Consider the following 22,729-nt stretch of genomic DNA (forward strand, 5'->3'; position numbering starts at 1 on the left):
ACATAACATTTCAACATGATTTCGAATATTTACTTCGTAACACAGCTATTTTCGTAGCGTAGAAAATTTCCTTTCATCATATAATAGGATAGGGCTAACCATTAAAAGACCGGCGTGTGTTTTAAATGTTCCGATAACTTTGATATGTAACCTTAAATGGGTAGCGTGTGGCCATATCTTGAAGTTTATCAACCTCTGACTGATGAAGCCTAAACCTGTATTTGGCGTTTGTCGATGAAGGATGATAGATACTTCCCTCGTAGGCGTACAGTGCCTAATGCAGGAGGTATCTGGCGTTAGAAGGTACCGCCACAGGCATCAGGGCTCCCAGGCTTCTAACGGTTAGGTGGGGCAGGAGCTTTACTTAGGTCGTACTAGGCAGTACTGGGAAGGCCTGTACTACCGTACCTAGGCCCTACCCCGTATACGATCTCCAGTTTTATGCGGCCATTCACAGCGCCATAGCATCATAGAAACCTTATATCCAAGGACTTATGGATGTTATGTTTAGGATGGATTAAATGGATGCGCTGAGCGGCTGATCATTGTGGCTTGTAACAATCCCATTTCACCTACAACCTCGACCTACAACCGCTTCCAATCTATTAACGTGTTTTTGCTTTTCCCCCGACAGGAATAATAAGCTTACCAAGGCCAGCAAGGCATCCCCTCTTGTTCTTTCTTCTTTGTGACGCTCCCTACTGGGGTTTTAAAAAAACACCCAATCGCGTATGCATTCTCGTTGGTCTCGTTTATTGGCATAGAAGCCACCTCAATTCCAAGCAGGAACACCATTCGTTCGAACCCTGGCTGGAACCTAGGCGTCGATCTTCGCTCCTTATCCCTCTCGTCATTGTCTCGAACCGCTGCCCTGTGTCTTTTCGCACAGAGGTAATGTCTATTTCTTCCACGGCTGCTGCTCTTATCGAAGTTATTCCCTCGACGATAGCCACGGCTTCCCCGAACGCAGCGATAGGAGTCGACCTCCCTCCTGCTCCCGCCGACGTCTCTTCGCTTATTACTACTACCGCCACCGCGATAGCCGCCGCGGCGACCACATCAATGGCCCCTCCCGAAGGCGATCATGGCGGAGAGGGAGAGTGTCGGTTGTTAGGACCGTTTGCTTTATTTGTACAGCTTGCGTTGGGTGGTTTGGCCCTCCTGTCTCTGGTCTACAAGCGGTGGCGAGAGCGGCCGCAGCGACCTGTCAAGATCTGGTTCTTTGATGTGTCCAAGCAGGTGTTTGGGTCGGTTTTGGTGCATATCGCGAATGTTTTTATGTCGATGCTCACCAGCGGTCGGTTCTCTATTAAGTTGGATCCGGCGAGTGTGCAGGCGGCGGAGAGAATGCTTCGACGAGAGGATGACCCATACGTCCCAAACCCCTGCTCCTTCTATCTGTTAAATTTGGCTATCGATGTAAGTCTACGTGCCGCATGCTTTGTAATAAACATGGCAGATACTAATCCTACGACAGACTACCGTCGGCATTCCCATTCTCATCATCCTTCTCCGCGTCGTCACCGGTCTCGTATCATACACACCCTGGGGAAAGCCGCCAGAGTCAATTCAGTCTGGCAACTACGGCAGCCCTCCAAGCGCCTGGTGGTGGCTAAAACAATCCGTTATCTACTTCTGCGGCCTGTTTGGCATGAAAGTCTGCGTCCTTATCATATTCTTCATATTACCATGGATATCTCGTGTGGGGGATTGGGCTCTCAGGTGGACCGAAGGCAACGAACGCGTTCAGATCGTATTTGTCATGATGTTATTCCCCCTCATCATGAATGCGATGCAGTATTACATAATCGACAGTTTCATCAAGCTGAAGGACAACGGCCACGAAATATTACCGTCGGAAGATGACGAGGGACGTGATCCTTTCGACGACGCACTCGCGGATAGCGACGACGAGGGCTCCGTCAGCGCCGAGAGCAACGAAAGTATGAAGCTTTCCGATTCTAGGAATTTTAAGAAGTCCCAAAAGGGCCCTGGTCAAGGACGTGAAGAATACGATCCGGATTTGGATGGCCAAACGGTCATAGGGAGCAGTAGAAGTCATGAAGATAGGGGCAGACTTCTACCCAAGGAATTGGTTCCACCAGAGTAACTTATTGCGTCACTTTTGTTTACGGTTTAGCATTGGCAAGTTTGTTGTTTTTTTAAACGGTGTATATTAGGTACTCAATGATGAAGATATCAGTACACCAATCGGCATTTACGCATTCCTAAGCAGTGTTTTATATATTGGGAATATATGGTATGGATACGGTGTATGGTTGATCTTAAATAAGTGGTAATGGTATCCATAGAGATATCAATCGCGGATTAGTTTGGCCTCGTACCTCATACGTTTGGCGGGACTCCGCAGCGTCTTAGCTGCAGCTGCAGGTTGTTGCCTGCAGACGGTCCTTCATGTTCTTATTACGTCTTTGTTGACCAACTGCAAGGCTGAATCAAGTCATCACGAATAAGGTATTGTTCATTAGTGTGTTCCAGTGTCACAATCTTTGCTAATGTGCGTTTGATATGCTCCCCTATGTCCCTCTGTGCAGTACGTATGTTGTCTGGACGAAGCATACGCCGCGTTAATTTATATCATAGATGAGTTGAAGCTTGCTCAAAGCTCCTTAAAGCTTGGTATGTGGAGACACGATGTGTGGCTGCTGTTTCAAGAAAAGGGGACAAAGTGCACCCTGAGAGAAGAAGCCATCATCAGAGAGAATTATAATAATACTAATACTCCCCATGTTTGTTTTTAGGAGACTTAGTTCGGAGAGCTAACACTGTGAGTCGTCTCTAGATAGCAGATACTCGAACTGGTGGCGATAGAGTATCTACACAACGAATGCCATATCAGGCCTGTTTATTTTCGCAAAAATAATTAGACGAGAGTGCTATTTTCTTGACACTGTAAGCGGACTATGATATCCTAGAATCATGAAAAGGTGTCACTGTCCAAATCAGCTGGCAGCCAATTCGCAACTGCCCATACGTCGCTTCCTCCTCACATCTCTCAGCTGTAACTGCCCCGTCTGATATACCATAGCAGGGCTTATGACGACATTCCTTTGCCTGCTGCTGCCTCTTTCCATCTACAAGTGACAGACTGGTGAACCGGCTGTCAAGAGCGTCTCGGGGAGTCTAAAATATACGCTAGGTGGTCACCTAGGTATAGCTGCACCTTCCTTCCGGTAAGCTCGTCACCGTCCCCCCTATTAATTCTTGACTCACATACGGGGCAGCTACCATAACAACACTTCTTGTCAAACTGCTCTTGCCCCGTTCTCACCAGTACCGTCGACGGTATTGCCCCACTATCGTGCTGTGTTTTTCTATTTAACACCGGATCTCATCACTGAATTTCCTACTCACAATTCTTCCTCAAACAACTCTCTTCCTCGTCCGTACATCCACATCCACATCCACAACACAACCTACTCTCCAACACATCACCACTTACCGCCTCTACTCAACCACAGGACAAAAAATACGTTCGCAATGGATGCTTATCAAGGAGTCACTGTGATGTGTGAACGGTGTTGCTCACCATGTGTGCCGCGACACCACCATCTGAACCCCATTGGGCGTGATTACTACCGCTGCCCTCGTTGCAACATCGAGGTGTCGGTGCTTACCCACAATATGAATTCTGGACACCCACGCGCCCACAATGCCGCAGCCCATGCCTACGGAAACGGCGGATCTCCCGATCCACAGCACTATCTCCCCGACGTCGACATCGACAATGCTCGTGATGGGCTCTTTGAGGACGTGCAAGATTTTATCCTCTTCACTGAGGAAGATCGACATGCTGCTGCCTATGGCCAGAACCCGACCTGGTCTCTCGCCAACCGCGCCAACACCAACCGTGAGCAACACCGTGATTACATGACTCCCGTGGACAATTACTTCACGGAAGTGTTCAATGGCACCCGTCCCGCCCGTCCTAACGGCATCACCAACGGCGTTCACCGTCCTCCCAACGCCACCACCGCGGACCGTCCTGCCCCTCGCCGAGGCCGCGGTACCCAGAGACCCGACGCTCCGAACCCGCGACCCGGACGAGCCAGCCGTCTCTACGAAGCGGGGCCGGCCCAGATGAACGGCGTGAGCGACCATGACCACATCGGCCCCTACAACCTGACCCAGCAGGGCCAGCAGGCAAACCACCGCCGCGGTGACGACAATGACGGCGACCACAGCACCAACAACAGCGCCGGCAATGACACCAATGGCGATGGCCACACCAACGACGCCACCAATCGCCGCGCCAACAGCCTTACACCCGACAATGAGATCCCTGCTGTCGCCTTCACGACGCAGGGTGAGGCGCTGCTGATGGGCGAGCCGTTCATCGTCCCCACGGCGCAGCAGGCACAGCAAGAGGCTGGCCGCCGCACCGGCCCCGCTCGCATCTTTTCTCGACACGAGACTGTCGACCGAGAGGGCCGCCGTACCACCGTCGAGATCGACGAAGATGTCGAAGAGGCCGACATCACCATGTCCGGTGGTCGCCAGTAAGCGTGTCGTGCCTGCCGCCTACCATACAAGTCGCCGACACTATGAATGGTTTGGACGGGGTGGAAGGAACCATCGTCACAGACTAGCACTGGGTTGGGACGTAGTTAACGGCGGGACGGAAAATACATTGCGCTGGCTTAGGAGTTAAGGGAATGGGGGGAATGGTTTCTTTTAAGATCTGGAAAAAAGGGGAGAAAATAATGTGTCCACTTGGACAACACACTTTGTTTACGGGAGTTAAGGGGAGATGGATATTCACGATTGCCTGGCGTTGATTTAGTCATCAGTCCAGTGCAACGATTTCACAAATACACGAAGTGATTTCTCTATGAACTTACCTGAGTTTGCTTGTGCTAAATGTGATTGCTCTCATCCTGTGACTGTATCAGCTTGTTGGCAGTCACTATACGGCGGATGTTTAGACAAAGCCATCTCCTATACCAGCACATAAAATGCTCCTCCCTTATGTGCTCACTTGAGCAAAGGAAGATGGCAGATTGCTGGCAGTCCAAATGAAACCGGCGCCCCTTAATCTTTTATCCTCCAGACCACATTAAACCTCCAACCCATCATAATGTCGGCGATCATATCGACACAAAAAGACAGCATACCAGGAAGAAATTCCAAGAAATCAATTGTACAACAAGCCTTATCTCTCTATCGGAAATTCCATCGTGCTATGCAGATGATCATCCCCAAAACGCCTTTGTTCGTAGAATTTTACCAAACGCACATATTTCTCCAGGATGCTGAGCCCATAAGCGCCCATAAATCTTTTGCTACATATCGACAAGCCGAATCGTTTTTTTCTTTTCATTCATTACGCCCCGTTCCAGCTATCCTGCTGCTGAGCCCCTCCTCCAGGGGGTCTGTATGTGCGGTAGCCGGGATATGCCGTTCCTCCATTCGCCGCCTGCGCTGGGGCTGTCTGCACCGGGGTTGCTGTGGAGGGTCGGCTATAACCCGAACTGAAATCGAATCCGCCAGTGTTCTGGATAGGTGACACTGGTGTCGGTTGTACTAGAGGTCGGCTTGAATCGTTCGAGTATTGCCGGTATGGTGCTGGGTGCCTATTATAGCTGCTGGGCGTAGCCGTTTGAGACCTCTGAGGATATTCAAACCCTATTTGGGGACCAGGAGACCGCATGCGATTTGGGTTATCGTAGCCATAAGCTGCTCCTGGACCGGGTGATCCCATTCGAGCGGGATTGTTGTACGCGTTGTTCACACTTGGTGCAGTGCGGTAGCTAGGCGGAGCACCAGGGGTTCCGCTGCGTCCATACTCGTCATATGGTCTCGGGGTTCGCGACTGAGGGTATCCCTGATCGGCTCCTCTACCATACCCGTTGTTATATCCATTATTGTAGTCTTGTTGAGGTGTTTGACTTCTCATTGCCCCAACTGCCGCCATACCATATCCTTGGTTCGAATTATCATGCCTAGCCTGTCCGTAACCATTATAGTCGTAGTGATCATATCCTTGTCCATTTGCCGAGTACGGATCCGTTCCAGCTCGCGCCGGAGCCATGTACCCGTTAGGGCCACCCTGTGCGGGGGGCGGACCATAGGGATTTCTGTTATCAGGAGAAACCGGGCTTGGCGTAGTCGGATGAGATAGGTTGTTCGTACTGAGAGCCATGTTCTGGGTCTCCGTTTTCTTTAAAGGTTCCATCTCAACAGAATCATCCTCGATCAAGATTTTCTTCGTCTGCGCGCCTTCCCAACTCGGCATAGCAGGCAAAGAATCCGCGTCCTTTTTACTGTCCTCAAATATGGCATATTGCGGGGTGTCAGACACTGGAGCTGGAGCTGGAGCTGGGGCAAAACTTGGCGTCATTGGTGCTTGCGAACGATACTGTTGGTTTTCGTTATGGTGTGGCGGGACGAATGGTTCATCGAGATACTTGTGTCGCTTGCCTCGTGGTGGATCACAACATCCGCAGCACTCACCACAGCACTTTAGACAATAACAGCACTCGCAACAGCACGAAAGGCCGCAGCAGAGACACCGAGCGATACACCAAACGATGGAGAGAATGATCAGACCACCGATGACAATTACAGCAATTACTGGCCACCTATCGAATGTTAGAATTATGAGATCACGCGGGATTGGGATCCGTTCAACCGTACTTGCAAAAGCTGGCCTGCATACAATTATCCCAACTGGAGAAGGCAGTCTTGGCGTCTTTGATGTCACCTGTGATACTGTCGACTGAAGCACGCTTGCTTATCGCTGCAGCGGCACTTCGCGCAAGAAGGTTTACGAAAGCATCCTTGAAGCTTCGCTCTTGGAGGCTACGCTCCATTAATACGCCGATATGTGGCATCGCGTAGTCCTTCAATATAAACGTAGTTTCGGTACCGTGCTAAGTGAATGTGATTTTGTAGGTATTCGTAGATTTTCGGGAAGATGGTCGAGTTGCGGAAGCGTTGTTAAAGATCCATGGCACGAAAATACCGTCAAATAGTGGTAAGAGTAATATTATCCCCAACCCGTGGGAGTATCACCTTGCTCAATAGCAAACAAAATACTCTATACACTAACGGAGATCTAAATTGGGTTTCCCAGCCCGTGAATTACTCGTTTCGAGTCCAAATATGACGATGTTTCGCTCGTGACTCGTTGTTTCGGCGTGGCTTTGAGGGTAAGCGTGTGATATAGGGGATCAGTCAAAGGCGAAGTTGAGCCCGTCTGTCTAATAAAATGAAGGGATGAATGTCAAAGCAATCCGATATGGAAAAAGGAGCGTAAAACGATATAACTAGTATATCGTCGCGAAAAAAACAAAGAATCAATAATAACACGAGAACATGCCTCGATTATTGAGAAGGAGAGAATTTGGCGTGGTAGTGGGTGAGAAGGTAAAAGGCGTAAAGGCCTCAGAAAGGCTTGGAGGAAGGGACAGGGAAAGTTTCCTAAACTTACTGGGGATCGCTGTACATAGTATGTAAATCCCTAATATCGAACCTGGTAAGCGAGGTAATAACTCTGCAGAACGGCCGCAGGACTCTGTAAGCCGTTCCTGAAAAAGGTGGGGGCGTTTGGAAGAACGGCAATTCCATACGCAAGTCGCAATTAACCCGCTATGTAGATGGGACGCAGCGTGGAGATTGCCTAAAACGAAGCATGTTCCTAAGCAGCGCAGGGCAGCGGTACCTGACAAGGCCAGGGCTGCTAGGCAAGACCCGATAAGCTACTGCATTCGTCATTTAACTCTAATATTTCCTAACTCGATAATTACGTATTAACGAAACACGATTACACAGTCTTTTGCCAAGGGCGCGAGGTCATTGCCAATATGCCTGCTGTTTCAACTCGCTGGGCAACAATTGATCTTTGTATGAGGGGGCTGTCGACCTGTGGGTTGTATTCCTTTGTGCTCTAACTGTGGCTGGCGTCAGGATGATCCTATAGGCGCTTACTATGTATGTATTCACTGCGCCCACATTCTAAATCCGTATAATCAGGCATCAGACTAATGAATTTTTTTTTTGCTACCGGAGGAACAGAATCCACAACTCAAATCCTTATGGATGGCTTTTGTTTGCCAGGTTGGTTTACTACTACATATATATTGACCGAATCTGGTGCGCAAAGGGTGCCAAGTTAGAAAAGACGATGTGGGGAGCTATCAGACCGAAAAATATCGTACGTTCACCGGTCGAGCTTGAGAAGATGCAGATTTGCGGGGTTAAGCTATGCAATCTGCAATGATTGGCAGCGTTTCACTGTACATAGAATCTCACCCGCGGATCCGCGGATCCGCAACCCTTGGGATCGTCGTTGAAAACTCTAGTGGACCTGACTGCATGTTCAAGACATCGCACCTCATTTGACAATTCCCTTAGCTGGTGAACCGGCTGATATAACAAATCAGATGGATCACATTGGCAATTATGCATGGAACTGAGATCTTTTGCAGGTTGTGAAAGCCTGTGTCATTAGACAACTATTGTAATAGAATGAGAACTTCACCAGGTGAAGACTTAGAGACATTTTCCGGGGCAACCCGGAAGTCAATAAGCATTATGAAGGTACACATGAAGTGACCCGTAAGTAGGTATGAAGGCAAAAGAACGAAACCCATTCTTGACCACTTGTGACCCTTCCCAACGACGTGCAGAATCGTGCAGACATACTACTTGTTCATTCCCTATGCCCGTCCTCATTACCAACGCCGAGTAAGCAACCGACCCTTTAAATGAACGCCTTACACCACCAAATCAATCAGGGTATGTTCCAAGTCTGCTGTCCTCCACTTGTCTGATCACTTTCCTGATTTATCGGTTGGGAGGGGGGCCCTCAGGAGGTGCGTAGTCAGTCTTGGCGGCGCCGTTGTTGTAGACGTTCTTCGGGGGCTGTACGACGCCTTCATGTTGACCATAGTAACCATCGTCACGGTTGAATGTAGTTCCGGTGTACTGGTTGTCCATCGGATACGCCTGTCCGTACGCCGGAGGAGGAGGGTGGGCACTATAGCCTTGGGGGTTGTTGTTGTTGTAATACGCGTTCTGGCCTTGGTTGCCAGCCATCCAACCCGTACCATACATTGGCTGAAGGCCTTGGCGTCTGCGACGACGAGAATTGATGCATCTGAGGCGGGTGTTAGTTTTCAAAACCCTCGGTCTTGCATATTTGATTGAGTACTTACGCCCACAGGAAGAAGACGGCGAGAATCAGAACGATGACTACGGCCGCGAAGATCCAGCGGCCGTACCAATTCCATGCACTGTAGCAGTTGCCGTATCTGTCGTAGTATCCATTATCGCAATATCGCTGGCGCTTTGCCAATTCGGCACCGACTTGGTCGATGAAAGGCGCCATGTCTTCTTGACGATGCGCGACGAGAATGAGTTGTGGTATGTATGTATGTGTCAGAAGTGATTGCTGGTGGGTAAGAAACCTTCAATTAAATATGTTCGGATGCAGTGGTAGAGAAGTCCGTCTAAAAATGTCCGAAAGTAGAAAGGTTATCGTTTGTTCCCGGGGTATGATGCGGAATGACGTCGAGGAAGGTTTAAGGTAATTTGGTGCTACTTTGTGTATTGTGGATATTCACTTTTTAAAGATAGGCAGTTTGTATTTATGTTGACAAAAAGTCAGAGTGAGATTTCATTTGAAACGCTCAGAAGAGATGACTGCTTTTTATTGAGGAGCGGTCTTAGGACAATGAACACGCAATACGATGCATGACACGGCTGAAAGTTGCCGACTACCGATTTGGAATGGATCTTGCTTGGCGTGGCAGGCGGGAATGGAATCATCATTGAGTGCCTGTGGTGCCAATTAGCTGCCAATGGTGGCTGTGTACGCGTATTAGAGGGCCTGACCTTGACATGTCTTGTACTGCCAATGTACCTTACACGCATATTCACATGAGAAGATACACTGACTACATATTACATAAGATTGCATATGTCTACTAACTTACTGTGCGCAAGGTTTATGTAGTTGAAAGCTTGCTAATGAACTTTCCAGAATGGAGTCTTGGAGCTATCGAGGCAGAGCAAAAAGTCAATTGGTCCTTCAAATGCACAGCTCTCTTAACTCTATTCCAAATGTCGAAGCTTTTCGCAACGAAATACCATAATGGTTCAATTTTGTTTGAATCACCTGCTTAGCTGCTCGTGGCTTGGGCGTGAGATGACGAATGAATACCTAGATCCCATCCATAGCTCCGCAATCAAGGCTGAGCAAGTCTTAGCAACAATGGAATAAGACAAATCCGAGGAATACCTACAAATTCCCTAATACAAATTCCCTCGCATCTTCTAGACTATCTGGAACCCGTCTCAGATAGCGAAGCTATCCTGTTACGGTCACGATGGGTGACCTCAGCTCCTGCATAGGACTTTAAGAGTGTCTTCCCCCTCAGACGATTACCGTCTCTCCTCATATCACTTCAAGGTTCTTGTGGCTATGAGAATCGCAAGAGCTCTTCTTTACTGGTCGCTTAGACCTTAATGATATCAAATAACGAGGCACCGAGAGACAAAGCGCGATATTTGCCTTCTACGTATAAAATACAAGCGTATGGATCTATCATCCTTCTTTACCGACATCCATGTCACGGTTCACGACATACATTCGCGGGGGGGGTTGCGACCATCTACACTTACTTTTCCCTGAAGCATGTAAACACTTCGGTCTCGCTTCTTCTCCTAGGAATGTATCCTTGTCTTATATTACTAACGATACTTCCTGTTATGTCCCTGCACGCTTTTCCATTCCTTATCCGGCATCGTATACATGGAAGCAGGCCTAAGTGCCGGTGTCTGACATTATGGCATTAGAAGCACGATTACAACTTCTACCTCTTACTACTATGGTATTCGGAATAGGTAGAAGAGAATTTTATAATTTTCCAATAGTACTACCCAATGTTAGTAAATATCTGATTTCTCCTCAACAAACTCCGAGTTGTTTTCTTTTTTGGCAGAGTCCTTTTACTAGGATCTTGTATGTACTCAGCTAGTCTAGAACCCGAGATTTGACGATCAGTTGCTGAGTTGAAGGGGACGGAGGGCAGCAGGTCCGCGAGCTAATGACATGCGGCCACGTCAAAAATCTCCGTAGATTCATTATCATGGGCCCATGGCATGCCGCCCATCTCAACACACACAACTGCAACTGTAGCAGCAACCTCGCCCGAGAAGAGAAACAAGAAACAGCACGACACACAACCCAAATAAAACAAAAGTACATGACTCGCTCGTAAGATCCTCTACCTGCCGTAGATGTAACTCGCGAATACCACTTGACTGGTAGCCGCGAGCCCAATTTTCGTCCAAATGCATCCATGAATACATATATTCCATACCCACATGCTCCCTGCTGAGGTACCTGAAGTCCACGTTGCGCTGTCCACGGTCGCCTTGTGAGCCAATCATTCCCCTCCCATCGCCTCGCTGGAGGGTTTGCCAACTCATCATCGCATCAAATGTGGTCTGTGTGTAGCCTTCAAGTATCGCTATTCCTGCACCTCTCTTGTCGCCGACGCTTTTCTCCTTTCCCTTCCTTCTCTTCGTGCTATCCCAATCTTGATTTTGGCATGTAAATGGCTTTTGTCTTTACTCTATTTCTAGTTCTTGCCAAATTTGACCCTGTCTCCTCCCCGAGTCGAGCCACCGACGCCATGTCAAACTGCATATTTGTCACACACCTCACTAGGGCGACTTAAGGAATCCTCCGGCGCCACGCTGGGCGCATTTCTTTTTCACGCCCTTAATTTTCGCTAATTGTCTTTTCACACGCGTCAAAGAGGAGCGCATATAAAATTGTCGAATATGCCTTCTGGCTTTGAGTGAAGTCGTCAAGTCATAATTGATTTAGTCATAAATGCACCTAACTACACCAATGCTTCCTTGCCGCCCTGCTCTCATACTTGGACGTCTAGCAGTGTTCGCCGTCACAACCTTCAAACGTTGACAAGAGATTCCAGCCGAAGAAAAGGAAAGGAAAAGGAAAAAGAATATGTCGGATGTTATCCTGACCCTTCTAGCACTTCGAGTTCCGAAACCGTCGACTCCATCTCCGATTGCTATGCAGTATTTGAGTCGAGCAGACGAGGCATATGAAAAGAAAGGGAATACTGGAGGGTGAGGCCCGAGATGTTGAAGGCACACTAACGGTACAGGCACCTCCGTATTTAAGCTCGCGAGAGATGATTTATATATTAGGTCGTCGCCGGCCGGAAGTTGAACCGTCTTTTACATCCCATGATATCATTAGCGTCGTGAAAATGCTTCGAAAGTGCCGCGAGGACAGCGAGACGATGCCCCGGTCAGCAGGATTGGTCCCCGGTGGCCGGAGAAATCAAAAACAGAAGTCAAGTGTTGCGTAAAGAGAGAGTTCATCTGTTGGCCCACTTCATGAGCCATTGGATTACCGCGTCTAGGTTGGTCTCCTCCTTCGCGCTAATCCCGTAGCAGGAAACCTCGCGATGTCCTATACTCTTGAGGTCTAGAGCGTCTATAAGCTCGTCCACGCTGAGCTTAATATGGAGGTCAGACTTATTGCCTAGCACGAGCAACGGGATCCCTTCAAGACTCGGCTGCGACATGAGGGAATGGAGTTCTTCCTTTGCCATGGGCAGCAGGTCTTGGTCAGCGATGTCTACGATGAACACGATCGCATTCACTCCGCGACAGTACCTCTCCCACATCGGCCGAAAACGAGGTTGACCGCCCAAGTCCCAGCATTTGAGTGTCACATGGCCACGTTGTACGCGCTTCATGTTGAAACCGACGGTTGGAATAGAGCTACACGACCTGTTAGCCGACCCGATGATTACCGTATCGACGCCTGAGGGTGTGACGAATTTCATCAGTGTTATTAGTGAGGGTCTCGTGCTTACTCGATCGTAAATTCTCCACCCTGGAAAAAGAAGAAACAGATCATTAGCGGCGCTGAAGATTTTGATGGATGATGATTTCGGGTACCTACCGACAAGACGCGAAGCAAGGAGGTCTTTCCAGCATTCTGCAGACCTATCATCGTGACATCCATTTCGGTCGCCCTAGTCGGGGCCGTTAGTACGGTGCGCTGCGAGTAAGAAGGTTGACGGCGTCGTGATGCAAAATGCGCATGCAGGTACGGCGGTGAGCGGCACACTCTCGCGATCTTGCGACCCCGCGCTGGGCGCTGCTTTCGTGGACTCACCAGAACGTTCTGAGCAACCAGTCATACACCTTTCGGAATAACCCTGCCATCATGTCCAGATTCACAGGTAATCGTGTCTAATCAGTAGCTAAACTTGTGAGCTATCGGATCGCCGGTATCGTAGAAAGCGAGGATATTTTGTAGGTCCGCACAAGGCTGGGCGGTTAAGGGAAAAAAAATTACACGCGGTGGACGCAAGAGATGATTGAGGGTTTGTCTCAAACAACAGGTTTAAATAGTTTGCGCTTCGGCTTGCTTGCTGAATTTAGGAATAAAATGTCTCGTATGACGATGAGCTGCGATGTCTTCGCTCGTAGCGCTCACGGCGGGTTCGTCGGCCCCAGGCGCAAATTGCGTTCGGTGAATGCGAACTGTCTAGGTAGCTTCTGGCGGTGGTGAAGGTACATGCAACATTTGATGAAAGATAGAAGCGGGATGGACGGTGACGCCTGGACGGAGGGTCACAATTCCCCACCACGGAAGATCGCACAAGCTGTTATGAACTTATGATGCCCCGTGCCTTCAACTGGGACGTGACCAAGTGGGAGGGATAGAAGGCCGACCTTGCATCTGAACGGGCAGCGGCTAGAAAGACTGGGGTTTCATTCGTCTGTTTCGACAAGGCCGGTCGACTTCGAACCACAATAATCCAAATGGGCTAAAAAGTGATAGTGGTATGTAGTAGGTAAGGTTGGTACTGTGGACAAGACTACACAGCAAAAAGGAATGAATAATGCGCGCGCGGGATAGGAAACTTGACAAGCGGGAACAAGATTGGAGAGCCGCGAGTATGGGGAATTAAGACGGTCGCTATTGAACGGCCCGTTGCGAGCGTTTCGTACACGGACAACCCTTGGAGGTATCGTCCTGGTCCCAGAGGTCCCAGACTGCTAGTCTCGTAGCTCGATGGGAATCAGATGTAAGACTTGCCTAGCCAGTAGGTCTGCAGGCGATAGTAGAATAGATAGTCGAATGGAAGTTGGGGATAGAACGAAAGCAGTAAGGGCTTATGCTCTCTCCTGTGGGGAGCACTGTAGAAGAACGGTAATCAAGACTTTCCTTATGCTCTCCTCGCAACTTTACGCCTCGAGGTTTTCCCGAACTGCTACTCTAGCCGCCTCGGAGACCCGTCACCTGCTCGGGCGGGTAAGGTATCCAAAACTCCCCCACACTCAGCAAGCAGCTAAACGTATTGGGTCTGTAATGCTTTACGTACTTCCTCGCTGGGCAGACAATTTGCTTCCACCAGCGATTGTGTACTTAGCTCCTCCTTGCCCCAAGTAGTAATAGCAAGAAGTAGTATGGAGAGATCAACGTTTAATGAAACTGTTTAGGACGATATCACGGCAAATCCAACTTTCGGCAGCACGGTGCGAGCGATCACGGGGGAGGAAGAGGAGAAGGCGGCGGTGCTTTGGTGCTTGGACCGGAGCACTGGACGGAGATCGGCTTGTTTGTAGCAAAAGGATCAGGTCGAGAATGGTAGGCTATGGTTTGAGGTCCCAGAACTGGTCGGGTCTTTCAGATGCAGGTAGTGAACGACCTCAAGCGAGGTCAGATGCGGCAGGCCAGAAGTAGAGAAGATAGGTAGGTTGTAGACCTGGTAGAATCCAGGACCAAGAGTCTAAAGGTTAGGTACCTACCAATTACCACCAGACGAATTCGGATTCGGGCCAAGGCGAGGCAGCCTGCGGGATGCAAGCATTGCACGGCAGGTAGCTTTGAGGTCGGGGTTGGGCTGCAAGACTGGTGCAAGATGACAGCAACAATAACCTTCTGGGTATGTATGTATTGGAGGTACGTCGTACCTCGTGCTTAGTGAAGATATGAGTGGTTGAGAATCGTCTAGAACAGAACAGGATTGTTGTATATCTATCGCAACGACTTGGAACGAGCTTGATTGCAAAATCTCCAGACTTTCTTGAAGAAAATGAGGAAGAGATTCAGATGAAAGTTTATATGGAGCAGAATATTATAAAAGTCGAGCTGGAACCCATTAAAACGTGATGAACTTAAAAGATCATTGCTACAACTAAGGAAGCAGCTAGATATGTACATAACTTTGAGCCAATTCGTAGCTATCACTTTACAACTTTCAAGCACGTCCAACCAACGCAATTGCATAACTGCTTTTTACGTACCAATGTACCCCCAATGCCGGCGTCCAGGTGGATCGAAATGGAACTTAAGGAGGGCGCTAACTACGTACCTGGTACGTAAGTCCATCTGATTAACGCTTATCGATAGCAGATCAGGTGATAACGGTGGGGGCTAATCCTGGGAATTGAAATCTTTTGGTCGATAAGGAATTTTTTTCAAGGTTATCGCTTTTCAACGATAGCTTCGAAAACGTGAACTCAATGTGGGAGAAGTAACTTTGACTTTTGCACCTCAATTGACACAAGGAAAGTTTTCGCCGCCAACATGGCGCCGCAGCCAACCAGCACAAGCTGGGATCACGAATATAATACTCTTCGCCGAGAGAAGCTATTTAGAGAGCCCCCAACAGATCGCTCTGCGTACCCTCTATTACAACAAGCCGTCAATCCACACATCGAGTCTTTCGATGCGCTTTTCGGCAACGATGGCCTGATTGCGCACGGTATTGCCGACATTGGTACAAAACTGTTTCTAGATGGAGACGAGCGCGCTCCACCGGCCGGGAAGAACAAGTTGAAGATCAGATACAAAGGCATACACCTCCAGAAATCGCAACTCCCTCCTACCAACAAATTTGCCGTCAAAAACCGAGAGATTCTTCCCGCTGAATGTAGGGAACGACATGTGTCATATAGGGGAAAGCTTTCTGCTACCTTCGAGTATAGAATAAATGATGGAGATCCGAGAGAGTTTACTCGAGAAATTGGTCAGCTCCCGATTATGGTAAAGGTAAGACCCAGGGCTCTTGATAATACACTTATGAGAGAATTGGTCCCTAAACTAGACTCTAGTCGATGTATTGCCATCTCAGGGACAACAGCCCAGCACAGTTAGTTTTGCGTAAGGAAGAATCAGAAGAACTAGGGGGATACTTCATCATCAATGGCATCGAGAAGATAATACGGCTTCTCCTAGTCAACCGAAGAAACTTCCCCTTAGCGATTAACCGTCCGAGTTTCACCAATCGCGGTCCTGCTTATACCCCTTACGGTATCATCGTGAGATCAGTACGACCAGATGAAACTTCTCAGACCAACGTTCTTCATTACTTAGACGACGGAAATGTTACCTTTCGTTTCTCTTGGCGAAAGAATGAGTACCTGGTCCCTGTCATGATGGTTTTAAAGGCACTCGTGGAGACGAACGACAGAGAAATTTTCGAAGGTTTAATCGGATCCCCTGATTCGAAGGGGATCCATAACACATTCCTCACGGATCGCGTCGAGCTCCTACTACGGACTTATAAGACCTATGGAATATACACGATGGCACAGACCCGATCATATCTTGGGGAGAAATTTCGACCGGTATTGGGCGTGTCTGATACTTTGTCAAACTATGAAGTCGGCACCGAGTTCTTGCGGCGAATTGTGCTCGTTCATCTTGGCAATATGAATGTCACGGAAGGGCAAGATTCGGACAAGTTTCGCATGCTTTTGTTCATGATCAGAAAACTCTATGCTTTAGTTGCTGGTGACTGTGCCGTGGACAACCCTGATGCGGTGCAGAACCAAGAGATCCTCTTAGGCGGGTTTCTATACGGCATGATAATTAAAGAGCGACTAGATGAGTTGCTTTCGGTTGGACTTCGCAGTGCGCTTCGAGACTATTTTAGGAGATACCCGGCAAGGTCATTTGCTTCGGAAGAATTTGGGAAAGATTTCCCCATCAAACTATTCCAGAAAACTAACGAGAACGTCGGCAATGCTTTGGAATACTTTCTGTCAACCGGCAATTTGTCGAGTCCATCTGGTCTGGATCTACAACAAGTATCGGGTTTCACCGTTGTTGCAGAGAAGCTCAATTTCCTTCGTTTCATAAGCCATTTCCGCATGGTTCATCGTGGAAGTTTCTTCGCTCAATTGAAGACCACAACCGTACGAAAGTTGTTGCCCGAATCTTGGGGTTACCTTTGTCCCGTCCACACGCCAGATGGTGCCCCTTGCGGCCTACTCAATCATCTGGCGCACAAGTGCAAGATTATGACCGAATCCGTTGATGTTTCGGCAATCCCCCAGCTAGCTGCTGAGCTTGGCGTAGTCGACACTTCATCTGCCGCTACGGATGAGAGTGTCGTAGTCATGCTTAACGGAAGGATCCTTGGTTGGTGTCATCCGTCCGAGTCACGCAGAATAGCGGACACGTTTCGATATTGGAAAGTCGAGGGCTCTCATGGCATCCCTGTCCATCTTGAGATCGGCCATGTACCGTCCTCTAACGGAGGATCGTACCCTGGCATATATATGTCATCCGAGCCAGCTAGGATGGTGAGGCCGACGAAATATCTTCCATTAGAGAAGGAGGATTTCGTCGGTCCCCTTGAGCAACCATATATGTCTATTGCTTGTACGGAACAAGAAGTCGTCTCCGGGGAATCGACACACGTCGAGTTCGACCCCACGAATATACTTTCGATATTGGCGAACATGACACCGTTCTCCGACTTCAACCAATCTCCGAGAAATATGTATCAATGCCAGATGGGCAAGCAGACGATGGGAACCCCAGGAGCTTCGTTAGCCTACCGAACAGACAACAAAATGTACCGTATCCAAACCGGCCAGACACCTATCGTTAGATCGCCGCTACACAACGCATATGGCTTCGACAATTTCCCCAACGGCACAAATGCTGTTGTTGCTGTCATATCATACACCGGATACGATATGGATGACGCTATGATTCTAAACAAGTCGGCCCACGAACGAGGTTTTGGGCACGGGACCATCTACAAGACCAAAAAATACACACTCAAGGAAGAAAGTCGCACAAGAGCAGCCAAAAATGTGACTAAGATGTTCGGCTTCGCCCCGGGCAGCGTTGTGAAGGCGTGGACGCAGACGATGCTGGACGAAGACGGGCTCCCCCACGTCGGACGAATGGTTCAGGAGGGCGACGTCATTTTTGCTTACCACACGGTCTCTGCAGACTATAGTGGCAACTTGGTAAACCGAGATGGTGTCACCAAGTACGAAAAGTACAAGGACTCGGAGCAAGGATTCATTGAAGAAGTGCGATTAATTGGCAGTGAGCAAGGTAACGAGCCTGCCCAGACGATCTCGATCAAGTTCCGTGTCCCTCGGTCGCCAGTCATCGGAGACAAGTTTTCATCTCGTCACGGTCAAAAGGGTGTATGTTCGCAGAAATGGCCGGCTGTGGATATGCCATTCTCAGAGTCCGGTATCCAACCAGATATTATCATCAACCCTCACGCTTTCCCGTCACGAATGACAATCGGTATGTTTGTCGAGTCTCTAGCAGGAAAGGCAGGTGCGCTTCATGGGCTAGCACAAGATTCAACACCTTTCCGCTTCGACGAGGAGAACACGGCCGCCGACTTCTTCGGCCATCAGCTCATGAAGGCCGGATACAATTACCACGGGAATGAGCCGATGTATTCGGGAATTACAGGTGAGGAGTTAGCTGCGGACATCTACATAGGTGTTGTGTATTACCAACGATTACGACACATGGTGAACGACAAATATCAAGTAAGAACCACGGGACCAGTAGTTGCAACAACAGGTCAACCAATCAAAGGTAGAAAACGAGGAGGTGGTATTCGTGTGGGAGAAATGGAGAGAGATGCTTTGTTAGCACACGGCACAGCATTCCTTCTCCAGGACCGTCTCCTCAACTGCTCGGATTACTCACCGTCATGGATCTGCCGTAGATGCGGCTCCTTCTTGTCGATACAACCGACAGTGTCTCCTTTCGTTGGCAGGAAGAAGACGGCGAACACAGTGCGATGCCGCAATTGTGCGACACGCCTTGATCAGATCAGTGACGTTGATTTGACCAAGCTAGCTGGTGAGATATGGGAAGACGGCCAAGGGAATCAGTGGGTTGGAGGCGAAGACACAACGAAAGTAGCAGTTCCCGGTGCTCTGAAGTACCTGGATGTTGAGCTAGCTGCTATGGGTGTCAAGCTGAAATACCGAGTTGACCCGAAGGATGCTCCGCGAAAAGGACCGCTGTTGCAGAAAAATTGGAAGGGTATTTCGGCGGCAAAGGAAGCAAATGGCCTCCCTCCTGCTATAGCGGCCGCTTAAACATTTCACTAGACACATTCAAAAAGATTTACTGCGGGATAGCATCAGATGGAGTTAAGAGGTTACCGGCCCTCGGTTTGGGGAATAGACAATTCTGGTAGTAACACAGAGGAGTCTAATTGAATTATTGAACGACGTACAATGGTTTCATTTGGGATGTCTTGGGATTCATCATATTGTCAGAGGGACAGTACTGCAGGTAGCCGTTGCAATGACCAATTGGTCTCAGAATGGCCATATGTTGTGCATCATCTATATCCCTACCGACGCAATCGTCGTGCACTGCGCCGCCCGAGAGAGGGATTTGCCTGGTTATAGAGGCCCTTCATTTAAGATCTTCCCGTTTATGCGGTGTTGGGGAGATTGCAATTCAAGGCGAGTAGCCAATTTCCTTCAAACACTGATCACTTTTCTAGTTTCTACTATGAGAGCCCGTTCTAAGATGAGATGGTCCTATTCATGTTCACGAATGCCAGATCTGATCATGGGCTCGGGGCTACGGAATCAATTGCTCCTGGTCGAGCGTTCGATGCGTTCGATGTTTGTAACGTTGAATAGTTCAGGGTCGGCAAAAGGAGCAACAGCAAGATAACGAGATCGCATCAAGTCGCCGTTTCCCAAAATAAGTCCTGGTCAATGCACACACAGGAAACTACAACCTTGAGTAGAAACCTACCTACCTAGACACAGATACTCGGTTTCTGTCAGAATTCCGAAGGTCTTGACTTCCTCCCATCATATTTCTTCCTCTTAATCAACCATACATATAACCTCATACATATTCTCTCTTACCTCCATAACATATGAAAAAGAACGGCCTGACACAGCTCCTTTGGTTTCTTTCTCTTCGTCAAGGAGATAAGTTAGTTATACCTTGCCTTGAATAATTTCTTCCCGGCTCCTTCTTCAAGTACCTTGCCTCTAATATTTCCAGTCTGCGTTGTACAGTCCTGCAGCACCAGCACCATTCTTTGTGTCCTTTAGTAATTCCCGGGATCGACCGTTCAAGACTTTGTCGAGGGCTCGTCATGTCGCTCATTCATAAGGTCTATCTTGTCATATTCTTTTTGCTCTCTATAGCCATCGCCGATCTCGTTCACCCCGGGCAATATGATTACGGGTTTAATGCCGATGTGCGCCTCCGAAAACGGGATCCCGTCCAGTCCCGTATCGTCACCGGCGTTCCCCGTGTCGATGGCAAGGCACAGCCGAGGCCAGACATTCGAGACTTGCAGAAGGATGAAGACAAGTGGAGCTTGTACATCCTCGCTCTCAGTTGGATGCAGTTCACCGATCAAGAGAAACCGTTCTCGTGGTACCAGATTACAGGTACGTAGCAAAGAGTAAGACTGGATATATTTTGTACTGACTACATGTTAGGGATTCATGGTGCTCCAGCACTTACATGGGCAGATGTCGACCCGACCCCCGGCAACGAGCATAGCGGATACTGTACTCATGTGTCTATTCTCTTCCCTACGTGGCATAGGCCCTACCTTGCTCTATATGAGGTACGTTGAGGTGATCTTGTTGTCTTGTCTGTGACATTTGCTACTCTAGAATATAGTGCTAATCCTACCTGGCCCCAGCAAGTATTGTACAATATTGTTCAATATATTGCATCGCTATATCCGCCAGATCGTCGGGGCCGCATTCAGGAAGCTGCGACGGCTTTTAGAATCCCGTACTGGGACTGGGCCGCCGTTCCACCGGAGGGAGTTAGTGTCCTCCCCTTAAGCGTTGGTGGTTCACCATCTATCAACATATCCGGACCAAACGGCATTCAAACAATCTCGAACCCCTTATTCAGCTATGTTTTCAGACCATTTAACGCATCGACGTTCCCTGACTTTCCGGTAAGTCTGACTTCCACGGAGTTGAAGACTACAAACTGACAATAACCCATGAAAGTATAACGCATGGCCAGAGACAAAACGAGCACCGCGTCCAATAAATAGTGCTAACGCAACATCTAATAACTCATTCGTGGCACATGCGCTAGACGTTCACCTCCCGAGCTTCCAACAGCGTTTATATAACCTGTTTTCCAATTACCCAAATTATACGGCTTTTAGCAACGAGGCTTGGATCCCTTATGGAAACAACGGCACCTATGATTCTGTCGAGTCCCTCCATGACGCAATTCATACCGTAGGAGGAGGCGTTTATGGACATCTTGCCATCATAGCCTACTCGGGATTCGATCCACTCTTTTGGCTACATCATACCAATGTCGACAGGATCTTTGCAATGTGGCAATTGCTTTACAATGACACATTTGTCGTTCCTCAGTCTGCTGTTTACTCTTCCCACACGACGTCTCCCGGCGAAACGGAAGACTCCCAGACCCCCCTTACGCCATTCTTCTCTAATGAAACACACTTCTGGACATCAGATATGGTCCGAGACCATGAAGTCTTCAATTATACCTACCCTGAGGTAGCCAACAAGAGTCGCGCAGAACTTATTATCACTATCAATAGACTTTACGGAAACTTCAGCCCAGCTGCTATGTTCACGAGGCCAAGCGGGACTCAGCGACATGGCAAGAAAGATGAAACGCAATTGGATGATCGGGGGTTGTATGCCGCAAATGGATTATCCTGGAACAGTCAGACATCATCTCGCCCTGCTATGAGCGCCGTTTTTAGTAACGGAAAGTATCGTGAGTGGATTGCGAACATACGAGTCAAAAAGCATGCGATGGGTGGTTCATTTTCTATCCACCTCTTCTTAGGAGAAATTCCATCTGACCCGTTGTCATGGCCGGTAGCTTCCAGCTTAGTTGGCACTCTAGGAGTATTCGCTCATAGAGGTATGCATGGCATGCAGTCTGATCGAAAAATCACAGGAACGGTCCCAATAACCTCGGCGCTGATGAATTTGGTGGCATCCGGGGAGGTACCGAGCTTACATGCGGATGACGTTGAGCCATTCCTTAGGTCTAATCTCGAAATCCGGGTTTGCCTCGCCAATGGCACGATAGTCGAAGTTCATGAAGTAGACGGCCTCTATATCCAAATTATCAGCTCAATGGTAAAGGCGCCAAAATCAGAAAACGTACTTTCGGAATGGGGTGAAATCGAAACCCATTTTGATCTATTTGCATAAGAGACATATGTCCTAGACAGTTCATAGAAGGATTGGCCATGTTGTATGTGGTGGGTTTCCTATAGCAGCACCCTTGAGACCTGATTAGGTAGAAGACTTTGAAGTGATTCGATTCTAGTTTTGTTTCTATTGTTAATAATTAATGGACAGATTACTTCTCCTCTCTATGAAGGTGATGTATAGAGGCGACGAGTGGCTACTAACTGCTTCTCCTGAG

General features: G+C 48.6%; 7 protein-coding genes across 7 annotated transcripts; 4 read left to right on the plus strand and 3 right to left on the minus strand.

The window, feature by feature from the left end:
* The first annotated feature begins 451 nt into the window (after positions 1–451).
* On the plus strand, positions 452–2,852 carry F4807DRAFT_429265 (vacuolar membrane protein-domain-containing protein). The gene is made up of 5 exons (XM_047998322.1): positions 452–1,419; positions 1,478–2,475; positions 2,532–2,554; positions 2,605–2,640; positions 2,794–2,852. Exons 1-2 carry the CDS (start codon positions 895–897, stop codon positions 2,108–2,110), a joined length of 1,158 nt encoding a protein of 385 aa, XP_047853284.1. The 5' UTR covers positions 452–894; the 3' UTR covers positions 2,111–2,475; positions 2,532–2,554; positions 2,605–2,640; positions 2,794–2,852.
* Positions 2,853–3,645: 793 nt separating this feature from the next.
* On the plus strand, positions 3,646–4,524 carry F4807DRAFT_461306 (uncharacterized protein; the record flags this gene model as incomplete). Its single annotated transcript, XM_048001667.1, has 1 exon — positions 3,646–4,524. One exon carries the CDS (start codon positions 3,646–3,648, stop codon positions 4,522–4,524), a length of 879 nt encoding a protein of 292 aa, XP_047853285.1.
* Positions 4,525–5,310: 786 nt separating this feature from the next.
* On the minus strand, positions 5,311–6,602 carry F4807DRAFT_429314 (uncharacterized protein). The gene has a single exon (XM_047998323.1). It carries the CDS (start codon positions 6,359–6,361, stop codon positions 5,345–5,347), a length of 1,017 nt encoding a protein of 338 aa, XP_047853286.1. The 5' UTR covers positions 6,362–6,602; the 3' UTR covers positions 5,311–5,344.
* A 1,824-nt stretch (positions 6,603–8,426) lies between these two features.
* Positions 8,427–9,653, minus strand: F4807DRAFT_429320 (chitin synthesis regulation, resistance to congo red-domain-containing protein). Its single transcript, XM_047998324.1, has 2 exons — positions 9,180–9,653; positions 8,427–9,121 (listed from the first exon to the last, which is right to left on the minus strand). Exons 1-2 carry the CDS (start codon positions 9,350–9,352, stop codon positions 8,809–8,811), a joined length of 486 nt encoding a protein of 161 aa, XP_047853287.1. The 5' UTR covers positions 9,353–9,653; the 3' UTR covers positions 8,427–8,808.
* A 2,201-nt stretch (positions 9,654–11,854) lies between these two features.
* F4807DRAFT_133120 (ADP-ribosylation factor 1) lies at positions 11,855–13,271 on the minus strand. The gene is made up of 4 exons (XM_047993008.1): positions 13,164–13,271; positions 12,974–13,046; positions 12,885–12,904; positions 11,855–12,789 (listed from the first exon to the last, which is right to left on the minus strand). The coding sequence occupies exons 2-4, from the start codon at positions 13,034–13,036 to the stop codon at positions 12,381–12,383; spliced, it is 492 nt and encodes a 163-aa protein (XP_047853288.1). The 5' UTR covers positions 13,037–13,046; positions 13,164–13,271; the 3' UTR covers positions 11,855–12,380.
* A 2,135-nt stretch (positions 13,272–15,406) lies between these two features.
* Positions 15,407–19,516, plus strand: F4807DRAFT_133559 (DNA-directed RNA polymerase I subunit RPA2). The gene is made up of 2 exons (XM_047993012.1): positions 15,407–16,078; positions 16,141–19,516. The coding sequence occupies exons 1-2, from the start codon at positions 15,614–15,616 to the stop codon at positions 19,399–19,401; spliced, it is 3,726 nt and encodes a 1,241-aa protein (XP_047853289.1). The 5' UTR covers positions 15,407–15,613; the 3' UTR covers positions 19,402–19,516.
* A 695-nt stretch (positions 19,517–20,211) lies between these two features.
* On the plus strand, positions 20,212–22,729 carry F4807DRAFT_133503 (Di-copper centre-containing protein). The gene is made up of 4 exons (XM_047993011.1): positions 20,212–20,730; positions 20,782–20,912; positions 20,991–21,257; positions 21,313–22,729. Exons 1-4 carry the CDS (start codon positions 20,430–20,432, stop codon positions 22,510–22,512), a joined length of 1,899 nt encoding a protein of 632 aa, XP_047853290.1. The 5' UTR covers positions 20,212–20,429; the 3' UTR covers positions 22,513–22,729.

This window comes from Annulohypoxylon truncatum (assembly GCF_022578515.1).
Source record: "Annulohypoxylon truncatum strain CBS 140777 unplaced genomic scaffold F4807scaffold_20, whole genome shotgun sequence".
Taxonomy (NCBI): Eukaryota; Fungi; Ascomycota; class Sordariomycetes; order Xylariales; family Hypoxylaceae; genus Annulohypoxylon; species Annulohypoxylon truncatum.

Excerpts from the sequence above, each read along its gene's own strand:
- F4807DRAFT_429265 (XM_047998322.1), top strand. The coding sequence starts at position 895 with ATGTCTATTTCTTCCACGGCTGCTGCTCTTATCGAAGTTATTCCCTCG. Across the intron at positions 1,420-1,477 it reads TGTTAAATTTGGCTATCGAT|ACTACCGTCGGCATTCCCAT; the intron begins GTAAGTCTACGT and ends ATCCTACGACAG.
- F4807DRAFT_429314 (XM_047998323.1), bottom strand. The coding sequence starts at position 6,361 with ATGACGCCAAGTTTTGCCCCAGCTCCAGCTCCAGCTCCAGTGTCTGAC.
- F4807DRAFT_429320 (XM_047998324.1), bottom strand. The coding sequence starts at position 9,352 with ATGGCGCCTTTCATCGACCAAGTCGGTGCCGAATTGGCAAAGCGCCAG. Across the intron at positions 9,122-9,179 it reads GCCGTCTTCTTCCTGTGGGC|ATGCATCAATTCTCGTCGTC; the intron begins GTAAGTACTCAA and ends CACCCGCCTCAG.
- F4807DRAFT_133120 (XM_047993008.1), bottom strand. The coding sequence starts at position 13,036 with ATGGATGTCACGATGATAGGTCTGCAGAATGCTGGAAAGACCTCCTTG. Across the intron at positions 12,905-12,973 it reads CCTTGCTTCGCGTCTTGTCG|GGTGGAGAATTTACGATCGA; the intron begins GTAGGTACCCGA and ends TTCTTTTTCCAG. Across the intron at positions 12,790-12,884 it reads GGTGGAGAATTTACGATCGA|CTCTATTCCAACCGTCGGTT; the intron begins GTAAGCACGAGA and ends CAGGTCGTGTAG.
- F4807DRAFT_133559 (XM_047993012.1), top strand. The coding sequence starts at position 15,614 with ATGGCGCCGCAGCCAACCAGCACAAGCTGGGATCACGAATATAATACT. Across the intron at positions 16,079-16,140 it reads AGCTCCCGATTATGGTAAAG|TCGATGTATTGCCATCTCAG; the intron begins GTAAGACCCAGG and ends ACTAGACTCTAG.
- F4807DRAFT_133503 (XM_047993011.1), top strand. The coding sequence starts at position 20,430 with ATGTCGCTCATTCATAAGGTCTATCTTGTCATATTCTTTTTGCTCTCT. Across the intron at positions 20,731-20,781 it reads CTCGTGGTACCAGATTACAG|GGATTCATGGTGCTCCAGCA; the intron begins GTACGTAGCAAA and ends ACTACATGTTAG. Across the intron at positions 20,913-20,990 it reads CCTACCTTGCTCTATATGAG|CAAGTATTGTACAATATTGT; the intron begins GTACGTTGAGGT and ends ACCTGGCCCCAG.